The sequence below is a fragment of the Oncorhynchus mykiss genome, chromosome 2, assembly GCF_057628025.1.
Source record: "Oncorhynchus mykiss isolate SJ-2025 chromosome 2, ASM5762802v1, whole genome shotgun sequence".
NCBI lineage: Eukaryota > Metazoa > Chordata > Actinopteri > Salmoniformes > Salmonidae > Oncorhynchus > Oncorhynchus mykiss.
Genome location: NC_143023.1, coordinates 51,313,215 through 51,327,681, shown reverse-complemented (window position 1 = coordinate 51,327,681; position 14,467 = coordinate 51,313,215). Strand labels below are relative to the sequence as shown.

The window sequence follows — 14,467 nt, the reverse complement described above, 5'->3', positions numbered from 1 at the left end:
AATGAAAGTGGAAGATTTGTGTCAACTGTTAGGACAAGGAATAAGCTCTAAATTAAATCAAACTGATGTCATTGAGTAAAAATGCACGCCATGTAAGCATGAGCTGACAATAATGTACTATTTATGACTGCTGTCATATCGACACTTATATTAATTGTAATGCCATTATTGCTTTTGTGCCGATATTCACTATTTATCGAGCACACTTTGCACTTATAATGATGTTTAACCTTTCTAGGGCAGGGGGCAGTATTTTGACATCCGGATGAAAAGCATGCCCAAAGTAAACTGCCTGTTACTCAGGCCCAGAAGCTAGGATATGCATATGCATGGTAGTATTTGATAGAAAACACTCTAAAGTTTCCAAAACTGTTAAAATAATGTCTGTGAGTGTAACAGAACTGATATGGCAGGTGAATGCGGCCCACTACCAAGGACTGCAGGCCCTCCATCTCCTTCTCCGTGGCCGACTTGAGTAAAACATTTAAACGTGTTAACCCTCGCAAGGCTGCTGGCCCAGGCGGCATCCCTAGCCTCGTCCTCAGAGCATGGGCAGACTAGCTGGCTGGAGTGTTTACGGACATATTCAATCTATCCCTATCCCAGTCAACTGTCCCCTCCTTTTTCAAGATGTCCACCATTGTTCCCGTACCCAATAAAGCAAAGGTAACTGAACTAAATGAATATCGCCCCATAGCACTCACTTCTGTCACCATGAAGTGCTTTGAGAGGCTAGTCAAGGATCATATCACCTCCACCTTACCTGCCACCCTAGACCCACTTCAATTTGCTTACCGCCCATATAGGTCCACAGACGATGCAATTGCCATCACACTGCACTATCCCATCTGGACAAGAGGAACACCTTTGTAAGAATGCTGTTCATTGACTACAGCTCAGCCTTCAACACCATAGTACCCTCCAAGCTCATCATTAAGATTGGGGCCCTGGGTCTGTGCAACTGGGTCCTGGACTTCCAGACGGGCCTCTACCTGTACATGACCATCTGATCATTTATCACTCCAGTGTTAATCTGCAAAATTGTAATTATTCGCCTACCTCCTCATGCCTTTTGCACACAATGTATATAGACTCTTTTTTTCTACTGTGTTATTGACTTGTTAATTGTTCACTCCATGTGTAACTCTCTGTTGTCTGTTCACACTGCTATGCTTTATCTTGGCCAGGTCGCAGTTGCAAATGGGAACGTGTTCTCAACTAGCCTACCTGGTTAAATAAAGATGAAATAACATTTTAAAAAATAAAAAAGTTGGTGAAGGTAGGAAACAACATCTCCACCCTGCTGATCCTTAACACTGGGGCCTCACTAGGGGGCGTGCTCAGCCCCCTCCTGTACTCCCTGTTCACAAATGACTGCGTGGCCAGGTGCATCAAAGCTGGGACCGAGAGACTGAAAAACAGCTTCTATCTCAAGGCCATCAGACTGTTAAACAGCCATCACTAACACAGAGAGGCTGCTGCCTACATACAGACTTGAAATCAGTGTCCAGTTTAATAAATGGATCACTAGTCACTTCAATAATGCCACTTTAATAATGTTTACATATCTTGCATTACTCATCTCATATGTATATACTGTATTTTATACCATCTATTGCATCTTGCATATGCCACTCGATCATCGCTCATCCATATACAGTGCCTTGTGAAAGGATTCGGCCCCCTTGAACTTTGCAACCTTTTGCCACATTTCAGGCTTCAAACATAAAGATATAAAACTGTATTTTTTTGTGAAGAATCAACAACAAGTGGGACACAATCATGAAGTGGAACGACATTTATTGGATATTTCAAACTTTTTTAACAAATCAAAAACTGAAAAATTGGGCGTGCAAAATTATTCAGCCCCCTTAAGTTAATACTTTGTAGCGCCACCTTTTGCTGCGATTACAGCTGTAAGTCGCTTGGGGTATGTCTCTATCAGTTTTGCACATCGAGAGACTGACATTTTTTCCCATTCCTCCTTGCAAAACAGCTCGAGCTCAGTGAGGTTGGATGGAGAGCATTTGTGAACAGCAGTTTTCAGTTCTTTCCACAGATTCTCGATTGGATTCAGGTCTGGACTTTGACTTGGCCATTCTAACACCTGGATATGTTTATTTTTGAACCATTCCATTGTAGATTTTGCTTTATGTTTTGGATCATTGTCTTGTTGGAAGACAAATCTCCGTCCCAGTCTCAGGTCTTTTGCAGACTCCATCAGGTTTTCTTCCAGAATGGTCCTGTATTTGGCTCCATCCATCTTCCCATCAATTTTAACCATCTTCCCTGTCCCTGCTGAAGAAAAGCAGGCCCAAACCATGATGCTGCCACCACCATGTTTGACAGTGGGGATGGTGTGTTCAAGGTGATGAGCTGTGTTGCATTTACGCCAAACATAACATTTTGCATTGTTGCCAAAAAGTTCAATTTTGGTTTCATCTGACCAGAGCACCTTCTTCCACATGTTTGGTGTGTCTCCCAGGTGGCTTGTGGCAAACTTTAAACGACACTTTTTATGGATATTTTTAAGAAATGGCTTTCTTCTTGCCACTCTTCCATAAAGGCCAGATTTGTGAAATATACAACTGATTGTTGTCCTATGGACAGAGTCTCCCACCTCAGCAGTAGATCTCTGCAGTTAATCCAGAGTGATCATGGGCCTCTTGGCTGCATCTCTGATCAGTCTTCTCCTTGTATGAGCTGAAAGTTTAGAGGGACGGCCAGGTCTTGGTAGATTTGCAGTGGTCTGATACTCCTTCCATTTCAATATTATCGCTTGCACAGTGCTCCTTGGGATGTTTAAAGCTTGGGAAATATTTTTGTATCCAAATCCGGCTTTAAACTTCTTCACAACAGTATCTCGGACCTGCCTGGTGTGTTCCTTGTTCTTCATGATGCTCTCTGCGCTTTTAACGGACCTCTGAGACTATCACAGTGCAGGTGCATTTATACGGAGACTTGATTACACACAGGTGGATTGTATTTATCATCATTAGTCATTTAGGTCAACATTGGATCATTCAGAGATCCTCACTGAACTTCTGGAGAGAGTTTGCTGCACTGAAAGTAAAGGGGCTGAATAATTTTGCACGCACAATTTTTCAGTTTTTGATTTGTTAAAAAAGTTTGAAATATCCAATAAATGTCGTTCCACTTCATGATTGTGTCCTACTTGTTGTTGATTCTTCACAAAAAAATACAGTTTTATATCTTTATGTTTGAAGCCTGAAATGTGGCAGAAGGTCGCAAAGTTCAAGGGGGCCGAATACTTTCGCAAGGCACTGTATGTATATATATATTTCTTATTCCATCCCTTTGCTTAGCTTTTTGTGTATTAGGTAGTTGTTGTGGAATTGTTAGATTTATGTTAGATATTACTGCACTGTGGAACTAGATACACAAGCATTTTGCTACCCACACAATAACGTCTGCTAACCATGTGTATGTGACCCCAAAAATGTTTATTTAGCCATGCTGGTTAAGTGTGCCTTGAATTCTAAATAAATCACTGCCAGTGTCAACAGCAAAGCAACTCAACACCATCACACCTTCTCCTCCATGCTTCATGGTGGGAACCACACATGTGGAGGTCATCCGTTCACATAATCTGCGTCTCACACAGACACAGAGGTTGGAACCAAATATCTCAAATCTGGACTCATCAGACCAAAGGACTGATTTCCACTGATCTAATGTCCATTGCTTGTGTTTCTTGGCCCAAGCAAGTCACACTATAACTGTGACACTATAACTGTTACACAAACTGTTACAGACCTATATCCATTCTGCCCTGCCTTGCTAAAGTCTTCGAATGCCAAGTGAACAAAGATCACCAACCATCTCAAATCCCATCGTATCTTCTCCACTATGTAATCCAGTTTCCGAGCTGGTCACGGGTGCACCTCAGCCACGCTCAAGGTCCTAAACGATGTCATAACCACCATCGATAAAAAACAGTACTGTGCAGCCATCTTCATCAACCTGACCAAGTTTTTTCGACTCTGTCAATCACTGCATTCTAAATCGGCAGACTCAACAGCCTTGGTTTCTCAAATGACTGCCTCGCCTGGTTCATTAACTACTTATCAAATAGAGTTCAGTGTATCAAATCGGAGGGCCTGCTGTCCGGACCTCTGGCAGTCTTTAGGTTTCAATTCTCGGGCAGACTCTTTTCTCTGTATATATCAATGATGTTGCTCTTGCTGCTGGTGATTCTTTGATCTACCTCTACTCAGACGACACCATTCTGTATACATCTGGCCCTTCTTTGGACAATGTGTTAACAAACCTCCAAATGAGCTTTAATGCCATTTAACACTCCTTCCGTGACCTCCAACTGCTCTTAAATGCAAGTAAAACTAAATGCATGCTCCTCAACCGATAGCTACCCGCCCGACCAGCATCACTATTCTGGACGGTTATAACTTAGAATATGTGGACAACTGTAAATACCTAGGTGTCTGGTTAGACTGTAAACTCTCCTTCCAGACTCACATCTCCATCCAAAGTTAAATCTTGAATCGGCTTCCTATTTTGTAACAAAGCCTCCTTCTCTCATGCTGCCAAACATACCCTCGTAAAACGGACTATCCTGCTGATCCTGGGCTTCGGCGATGTCATTTACAAAATAGCCTCCAACACTCTACTCAGAAAATTGGATGCAGTCTATCACAGTGTCATCCGTTTTGTCACCAAAGCCCCATATACTACTGTCACGCCCTGGTCTTAGTATTTTGTGTTTTCTTTATTATTTTGGTCAGGCCAGGGTGTGACATGGGTCAATTATGTGGTGAGTTTTGTCTTGGGGTTTTGTAGGTATTGGGATTGTGGTATAGTGGGGTTGTCTAGAAAAGTCTATGGTTGCCTGAAGTGGTTCTCAATCAGAGGCAGGTGTTTATCGTTGTCTCTGATTGGGAACCATATTTAGGAAGCCATATTCTTTGAGTGTTTCGTGGGTGATTGTTCCTGTCTCTGTGTTTGTTTGCACCAAATAGGCTCAGTCATTTGTTTTTTTCTTTTCACTTATTTTGGAAGAGAAGAGAACGAGCGCCATTCTCCTTGCGGAGATGGTGCTAAATACATCAACACGGTCGGTCCCTGGGATTGGGCTGGCTAACACGGTTAGGTTTGCTTGGAAGGAAAAGGAGATGGAGCCTTTAGGACGGGAATCTTTTGGAAGGATAATATTGATGGGGATTCTAAAGCTGATGGTGAAGGACGTGTTTTGTTTCCAAGGCAACTCGTTGGAGGGAGCATACGACGTGGCACTATATACAGATGCAAAACACGATGATATCCTGAGAAGGGCAAGAGCAGTGGGAGGTGAGAGGCCGATGTGCCACTACGAAATAACAAGCCTGGCGAAGAATAATTTTAGGGTTGTAACTGTCAACATTTACAACCCTTACGTTAAGGACGAAGAGGTGAGGGCTTTTCTGGGGAGATATATGGATAACGTCTCCTCAGCAAGGCACCTCAAAGACTCCCTTGGGTTTTGGAATGGGAGGAGAGGTTTCCAGGCCCTCCTCAGAGAGGACCCAAAGGGACATGGTGGCTACCGCCATCCTCCTGCTATGTTCTCCCTAGGGGCTGACAGGGGGATGTTGTTTTATGCACGTCAGCCCCCATTTTGCAGACGCTGTATGGCCTACGGTCACATATTCGCCTCATGCAGTACAAGAAAATGCAGATTTTGTGCATCTGAGGATCATGAGGCGAGGGATTGTGACAAGCCTAAGACGTGCCATGGGTGTGGCTCGTCAGCACACCTGTGGCGGGGGTGCCCGGCCCGTCAGCGGTCATATGTGTCTGCGGCTGGGGGGGGAGCAGGGGCGGGGGATGGGGGAAGAAGAGGAGGGGAAGGAAGCACGCCTCATGATCAGAGTACAGGTCCAGAGGGGAAGGCCACAAGGAAGGAGGAGGAGCAAGAAGCGGCGGATGGAAGAGAGAAGGAAACGGAAGGCACGGGAGTAGGAGAACCAGGAAAAGCGGCGGAAGACGGCAACCGAGTGGAGGAGCATGAGAGAGAAGAAAGCGGTGGTGGAGAAGGAGACGGTGGAAGAGCAAGTGGACTGGGGGGAATGTGCCCTGGTGGAAGAGATGAGGGGTATGGTGGAGGAGCTGGCGGGGGGGGGGGGGGGTTGGTATCTCTCCACTGCCGTCATCACCAAAGAAGAGAATGAAGAGGAGGGAGCGATTGGCCGACAGTGAGAGGGAGGGGATGGCCAAGAGAGTAATGGGGGTGGGAGAAACCTCTGGGTTGCTGCTGGTTTCCACAGGCTCTCAATATCTGTTGGGTGTGGACACACCTAACAGGACTCAGGACTGGGTACAGGAGGAGGTGGGGAGTTTTTTGTTTGGGGACTCAGCCTCCCCTATTTTTTTCCAAACCAGCTGCAGCGCTGGGGAGGAGGAGTGTGGGGGTAGACCCAGGGTGCAGGGCACCCCGGAGCCAAACACTATTCCTGCATCCTGGGTTGGTGAGATGGAGGAAGAGGGGGGGACGTCGGGAGTACGAATGGTGTTATCACCGGTAGATATGGAGCAGGGGAGCATCGGGTGAGTCTCCGTTTTTAAAAAAAATTCTGTCTGGGATTAGTAATTGAGTGTATTACATGTTTTTATTTTATTATTTCATGGGGTCTAATTTTACATTTGTTAGTTTAAATGTAAGGGGTTTAAGGGATTTTGTTAAGAGGAGGGCGGTATTTAGTTATTTGGAGGGTGTGGGGTTTGATTTTTGTTTTTTACAGGAGGTTCACCTGAGGGATGGAGGGGATGTTAGTAGGTTTAAGAAGGAGTTGGACAAGGGGGAGTTGGTTTGGGGTATTGGGGGTAGTGCACTCATCGGGGGTAGGGATTTTGTGTGGGCACAGGGAGGTAAAAGTGGAGTGTTCTTTTGTGGTGATGCAGGGGAGGGTTATAGGGGTGGATGTCACGATAAGGGATTGTAAATTTAGATTAGTGGTGGTGTATGGGCCACAGGTGGTGGCAGCCAGGAGGGAGATGGTGGACTGTCTGGCGCCCCATTGTGTCACAAATAGGAAATTAGTGATAGGGGGAGATTTTAATACAGATTTAGGAATAGGGGGGGATAGCAGTTCAGGCGGGTTAATGGTTAATGGCTTGCCATGATCTGGTTGATGGTGGCCTGCACACTGCTCCGAAAATGGCCGGTCCTACATGGCGCAACTCCAGGGGGGTTGCGCGGAGGCTCGACTATATTTTTGTCCCCAGGTCTTTGGGTAAGTTGTCTGGGCGGCTGTTGCCTGTTTTCTTTTCGGATGATGACGGGGTGCTCCTGCAGGTGGGGTCGCCAGTCTGCCTCTTTGGTAGGGGGTACTGGAAGTTAGATTGGGATGTGCTGGAGGAGCAGGCTTTTGTTGACGGTTTTTTGGTTTCTTTTGGAGGCTTGAAGGCCTCAGGTCCATGTGCGAGGGGGTGTTAGAGTGGTGGGAATTAGTTAAGGTGAGGATTAGGGCTTTTATAATAGGGTATTGCAAGAGGAAAAAAAGGGAGGAGAGGAGGGAGGTGGATCTTATCCAAAGGTTAATTGAACTCGAGTCTGAGGCAGGCAACCTCGGTGGGTCGTTTGACTGGGAGAGATCCGCAACCCTAAAGGCGCAGCTCAGGGAGTTGCAGGAGTGAAAGGCTCGAGCTTTCCTGGAGCGTGCGCATAGTGTCTTTCTAGAACACAATGAGACTTGTTCTGCTATGTTCTTTAAGTCGGTTAGGGCCAGACAGAGTAGGAAGGTAATGCATGGCGTTAGGGAAGAAAATGGTAGTATAGTTAGAAAACCAGAGGATATGGTCAGGGTGACAACTGATCATTTCCAAGGTTTATTTAAGGAAAGGGAAATAGATGTAGAGCAGGGAAATGTGTTTTTAGAACACTTGTCCAGGCGGTTGCCGGAGGACATTAGAGAAGTGATGGAGGCCCAGATCTCACTAGAAGAGGTTGAGAGCGCTCTTAGGAGGATGGGAAAAGGGAAGGTGCCTGGGATGGATGGGCTGCCGGCTGAGTTTTATCTCAAGTTTTGGGGTATACTTGGACCAGTGGTCCTCGAAGTCTTGAAGGCCATCCTTGAGACGAGGGTCCCGGGGGGATCAATGGCTGTTGGTGTGCTGTCACTTTTATATAAGAAGGGGGAAGTAACAGACCTTGGCAACTGGTGGCCGTTGACCATGCTGTGTGTAGATTACAAGCTACTTGCAAAGGTTTTAGCAGACCGGTTGCGCACAGCCCTTCCCTACGTCGTCCATGAGGATCAGATGTGCGGGGTAGAGGGCCGCTCTATTAGATGGAACCTACAGTTAATCAGGGACTCCATCGCTTGGGTTGAAGATAGAGGACTGCCTTTAATGGTAGCAGCGCTAGATCAGGCGAAAGCCTTTGATCGCGTGAATAGATCCTTTTTATTCAGAGTGTTAGGTCGATTTGGGGAGAAGTTCATAGGATGGATTCGTACATTATATGTCGGAGCGGGGTGCCGAGTTAGTGTAAATAGTCACTTGGGTGATGTTTTTGACCTTTCGTCTGGGGTCAGGCAGGGGTGCCCACTCTCGGCTCTCCTCTTCGTTCTGTACATGGAGCCTCTTGGGGCTGCCATTAGGGCAGACACAGGGGTGGAAGGCTTGTTGATCCCTGGAAGTGGTGGGCTGTGTGTTAAGATGACGCAGTACGCCGACGACACTTTCTTGCTGCTGTGCAAGGACTCGTGCCTGACAAGGTCCCTTGCCATCTTTGGGGATTTCACCCGAGCGTCGGGAGCGGTTCTGAACCATGCAAAGTCTTCCGTCAAGTTTTTTGGAAGATGGCGCGGTAGAACGGATGTGCCCGGGGGGTTATCTCTTTGTAAGGGGGCCCTGAGGATTCTCGGGGTCCATTTTGAGACCTCCGGCTCAGCGACGCTAAACTGGAACATGCGTATCGCAGTGGTACAGAGAAAGCTAGCAATGTGGAAGGCTAGGTATTTGTCTTTTATGGGCAAAGTCCTGGTCCTAAAGGTGGATGTGTTGCCGTCTCTTTTGTATTTGGCGTACATCTACCCATTGCCGGCTTGTCTGAGGAGGCCTCTAGTGAGGCTTGTGTTTCAGTTCATGTGGAGTGGCAGGTACGAGTGGGTCGCCAGGGCACGTATGCTCTGTCCCATCGTGAAGGGAGGTAGGGGGGTACCACATCTCCCCCTCAAGCTGGACGCAATTTTTGTTTCTTTCTTGTTAACGGAGCTTGCTCATCCAGTGATACACCCGTGCGGTTACCTCTTGCGGTTGTTCTTCTCGTATCAGGCGAGAAGCGTAATGGTGTGGTCTAACACGGGTCCTCGGGCGGAACAGCTGCCGTGGCACTTTGGTCATGCGGCCAAGTGGCTGCGTGCGCACCCTGAGGTTGAAGTTGCCAGAGTAGGTTTAGATCACAGTCACTGGGATGTAGGAGGAGGAGGAGCTCAGACAGGCAGGGAGTCCGGCGCCTGTAGTGGGCATCTCGGCAGTGGTGCAGGCGCGGGGTCTGGACAACAGGCTCAAGGACCTGAATTGGTTGAGCCTCCATAAGTGCTTGCTGGTACGTTCCATCATAGTTTGGCGCAAAGGTCATTATTTCCGGCATAGTTTGGCGCAATCCCCCACCTGTCCAAGATCCTATTGTGGCAGGGAGGAGACTGTATGCCATGTCTTTTGGGACTGTGCCTTTGCCGGAGTAGTATGGGCTAGGGCACGGGTGTTGTTAGGTTTGGTAAGGGGGGATTTTGTATTGACGTGGGCCAGGTTAGAGAGAGGTGGAGGGAGAGCGAGAGGGACGGATAGGGACAGGTTTCTGCTCTGGCTTCTCATGAGTCTCTTTAAACGGGGGCTGTGGGAAGCCAGGCAGAACATGGTGAAGACAGGGAGAGATTGGGGGGTGGAAGGGATAGTGAGGAGGGTGGAAGGATATTTGAGGTAGAGGATAAAGAGGGAGGAGAGGAAGTGGGGGCAGCATGCTGCTCGGGAGAGGTGGAAGGGGGGTTTAGGGGTGGGTGTCATTTAGATTTGTAAGGGGATAGATTAGGGACAGGGAGATAGGGAAAGGTAGTTTGTAGGATGACGGGGGGGAAGATGCTCCCCTGAGGTTTTGTTTGTGGTTTTTGTTTAGTTAAATTAAAATACCATTATTGGAGTATGAATGAAAATTATGAGTTGTAAAGAATGAATGGTATTGAAGGTAATAAAGTATTTTTTATAAAAATAAAAAAAAGGCTGTTTAGGTTTTCACATTACGTTTATTGTTTTGTATTTGTTCGTGTTCATCTTTTATTAAACATGTATCAGAATGACCATGCTGCATTTTGGTCCTCCTCTCTTTCGCCGCAAGAAAACCGTAACAACTAGCCACCATTGCGACCTTTATGCTCTCGTTGGCTGGTCCTCGCTACATATTCGTCGCCAAACCCACTGGCTCCAGGTCATCTATAGGTCTTTGCTAGGTAAAGCTCCGCCTTATCTCAGCTCACTGGTCACCATAGCAACACCCACCTGTAGCACGCGCTCCAGCAGGTATATTTCACTTGTCATTCCCAAAACCAACACTTCCTTTGGCCGCCTTTCCTTCCAGTTCTCTGCTGGCAACGACTGGAACGAATTGCAAAAATCACTGAAGTTGGAGACTTAAATCTCCCTCACTAACTTCAAGCATTGTCTGTCAGAGCAGCTTTCCGATCGCTGCAGCTGTACACAGCCCATCTGTAGATAGCCCATCCAACCAACTACCTACCTCAACCCCATATCATTTTTTTCTGCTCTTTTGCACAACAGTCTTTCTACTTGCACATCCTCATCTGCACATCTATCACTCCCGTGTCATTTGCTAAATTGTACTTCTCCACTATAGCCTATTTATTGCCTTACCTCCTTACTTCATTTGCACACACTGTATATTCACACTATACAGATTTTCAATTGTGTTATTGACTGTTTGCTTATCCCGTGTGTAACTCTGTGTTGTTTTTCTCGCACTACTTTGCTTTATCTTGGTCAGGTCGCAGTTGTAAATGAGACTTGTTTTCAACTAGCCTACCTGGTATCCATATTACCAGAGCTTATGTTCTTTCTATTTCTATGGCATAATCACAGCCGCAATTTAGATAATGCACTGATATATAGCTAGCTTAATGACATCTGGAATATGACACAGTTTCACTGGAATTATCAAATGGGAAGAGTCAGACAAACGTCAACATGTCAACAGCTTGTGTAGGCATGGTTTAGCTGAGACTCATTTCTTGACAGGTAGGCTGGTAGTCTTTTTAAGAAATCATTATTTTCAACCGTCTTAACTGAAATAGTGCTCACATAACTTTCATTGGCCAGCTAAGGTTAGCATACTAGCTAGTTACTCTGACAGCTGTCAGTCAGTATGTTATTTGTCATTATTTCTCTGCTACACATGGAAATCACCACAACGCTCACACCCCCAATTCCTGAATATGTATTAGCTTAAATGAGAATTTCCGCTTAGGAAAGGAATTACTCTAAATAGGTGCGGCAACTTCCTCTGATGTGGGCCCAAATTTTCAGTTAGGCATGAATTGATGCTAATAGGAGACTAATGAACTATAATGGGAGACTATTGGTCTGCAACTACTTTGACTGGAGATCTCCAAAGAGTTCACCTTGAACTCTCACCTGCACCTCCTCCCAGATAGGCATGTCCTGTGGCTCCACCCCCAGGTCGCTGGTGTCCACGGCCATATCCACCCTCTTCCGGTGTCCTGGGTTCCTGATGCGTGTGTGTTTGGCCGTGAAGCTGGTGGGAATCTTAAAGGTCCTCACTGTGTTGATTTTCATGGGCTCCAGCTGGCTGTAGTAATACATCTGCTTCTTCTTAGTGCCGGCCAGACAGGCCACACACTGGGGGTTGGGGCGTTTGTCTGTGTGTGTGTGTGTGTCATTAAGTGCGTGTGTCCCTGTGGTGGTCAGAGTCTGTGATTGATGTGACTCCATCTCTTGACCTCTAACTCCTGATGCTTGACCCTGACCTCTGCCCCTTGCCCTTGCCTCTTGGTTAGCCTCAGCTATCATGCAGCCTCCCCTCTCCATGTTAAACATGCGCTCCCAGACGTAGGCCACCGGGCCCTCTGATCCTACCACCCTTCCCCTGGCCAGCTCCTCCCTCTCCTCCTGGGTCAGCTCTCTCTCCTCCTCCCTCTCTCTGTCCCTCTCCATAACCGCCTCCTGAATATCCTCAGGTAGGGGTCCATACCATCCTCGATTAGCAGGAGACACACAGCCAACCCTGTTAGGGAAAGACAGTCCTCCATCCACTCCCTGTGCCTCCAGGGCCTCCCTCTCCTTCTCTTCCTTCTCCCTCCTCCTCCCCTCCCTTCTCCTCTGCTCCTCCCTCTCCTCCACTTCCACCCTCTCAATCAGCTCAGGGAAGAGATTCTTCATCTTCAGGGAGTGGAACAAATGGTGCTGATCTCTCAGAGCCATGGCCAGGTCCAGCGCCTCACCGTGTCCTCCCCCCTCCTCCTTCACTAGGTTATCCTGCAGGGCCGAATGTGTGTGTGACTGGGCGTCCTCGGCTGGCCAGCGGTTCCACTCCATGGAGCAGCACACCACGCTGGCTGGACAGACCTGCAGGTGGGCCGCCAGCCAGGAACGGGGCATGCTGATTGGACAGCCGAAGCCCGCGTTTAAGCACGGCACCCTCTCATTGGGGCAGAGTAGTGCATGCTCCTCCTCTTTGCACAGGTGAAAGAGGGCACCACACTGTAGGTGGCAGGGGATGAGCACACATGACACCGAGATCTCCACAGAGGCCTTGCAGCACTGGCTGAAACAGCTGTCACAGTGGCGGTGACCGCTGGGGCGGGAAGGACGAACCTTAGGGGAGGGCAAGACACAGGTTGAGAGTGAGTGAGAGAGCGAGGAAAAACAGAGCGAGGGAAAGAGGGAGGAAGGGAGCGAGGGACAAAGCAAGAGAGAGATAGGCAAAGAGTCAAAACTACTCTCAATGAAAAACATACTCTGTTTTAATAATTTCCCATTTTATGATTGTCGTTATTTGGTTTCAATAGCTATTGAAATTTGATTCATTTTGAGTTCAAATTAATTTTGAACTTACCATATTCACAGAACTTCAGTGTGTCAAATAATTGGTGAATATCCTGAAAAACAAATAATTTATATGATTAGACAATAAAGTTGTTTTGTGTCAACCTCCCTAAAGGTAGAGGTAATAACAACAAACAATAACAGGACAGATATAACACAGACAATCCTTTGATCAGACTATCATGGGAATCACATTAACATTGTTTGCATGTAATCTGTCATTAATCGGCCATAAAGAAATGTAATCATACTGTCATACATACTATATATAATATAGTCAATGTTGTGCCCTTCTCCCTCTATGTACACAACCATAAAACAAGAATAGACATTGTCAGCTAGAGGCCTGGGGGTGGTCGAGCGGTTAGTCCCACCACCTCCACGGGTGGTAGTGTATGGTGTTGGCCATGGTGTTGGGACGAATCTGTCCCACTACCTATTTGACACAACGTCTGTGTTCTTATTATCTGCCCTTATCTATTATCTATTCTGGGTAAGGTAGAGAATCGGAATGTAGTCCATGTTTTCTCTTGTCTTTCCTGTTCCCTCACTGTCTATCAACGTAACAAGTAAAAACATGTTTAAAATACAATGAACAGAAATACAAACGCAACATGCAACCACTTCAAAGATTTTACTGACTTATAGTTGAGGAAATCATTCAAATGAAATAAATTCATTAGGTCCTAATCTATGGGACCTTATATAGACAGGTGTGTGCCTTTCCAAATCATGTCCAATCAATTGAATTTACCACAGGTGGACTCCAATCAAGTTGTAGAATATTGTTTATTCTTCTCCCTTTTCTCTCCAATTTCAATCTTGTCTCATTGCTGCAACTCCCCAACGGGCAGGGGAGAGGCAAAGGTCGAGTCATGCATCCTCCGAAACATGACCCGCCAAACTGCGCTTCTGATCACCCGCCCAGCTGCACCAATGTGTCAGAGGAAACACCATTCAAATGATAGACACAATGTAAGTAACCTAATTTATGTCCCTCTTACTGCCCTGAATGTCTCTGCTGAACCTACAGCTATTGTATGCAGTAATATATGCCTATGAACCAGAATTATACTATTAACACTGAGGCTGTGTGTCCTAGCAGGAAGTCCACTGTGTGCAGCTCACCCTGCACAAACAAAAATAACCCGAGCATGTTTACCTCTGATAATCTTCCCAGTAAAGCAAGAAAAACAATCAAGCATCCCAGAAAAGTGTTAGAAATAGCCCACATTAACATATGTTGCTTAAGAAACAAGGTTCATGAAATCAATAATTTCTAGTAACAGATGACATTCATGTTCTGAAACTCACTTAGATAATACATTTGATGGTACAGTGGAAGCAATACATGGTTATAAGATCTACAGAAAAT

At 46.5% G+C, this 14,467-nt stretch overlaps 1 protein-coding gene across 1 annotated transcript in view; it reads right to left on the bottom strand.

The window, feature by feature from the left end:
- The window catches only part of LOC110491302 (F-box only protein 40), a 49,207-nt gene that overhangs the window by 10,952 nt on the left and 23,788 nt on the right, over positions 1-14,467 (bottom strand). The window contains exons 2-3 of the mRNA XM_021564659.3: positions 13,103-13,145; positions 11,662-12,861 (exon numbers count right to left, since the gene is read on the bottom strand). Of these exons, the coding sequence (XP_021420334.2) occupies positions 11,662-12,861; positions 13,103-13,105 (1,203 nt within the window). The 5' untranslated portion in view covers positions 13,106-13,145. The remainder of the gene's footprint in view (positions 1-11,661; positions 12,862-13,102; positions 13,146-14,467) is intronic.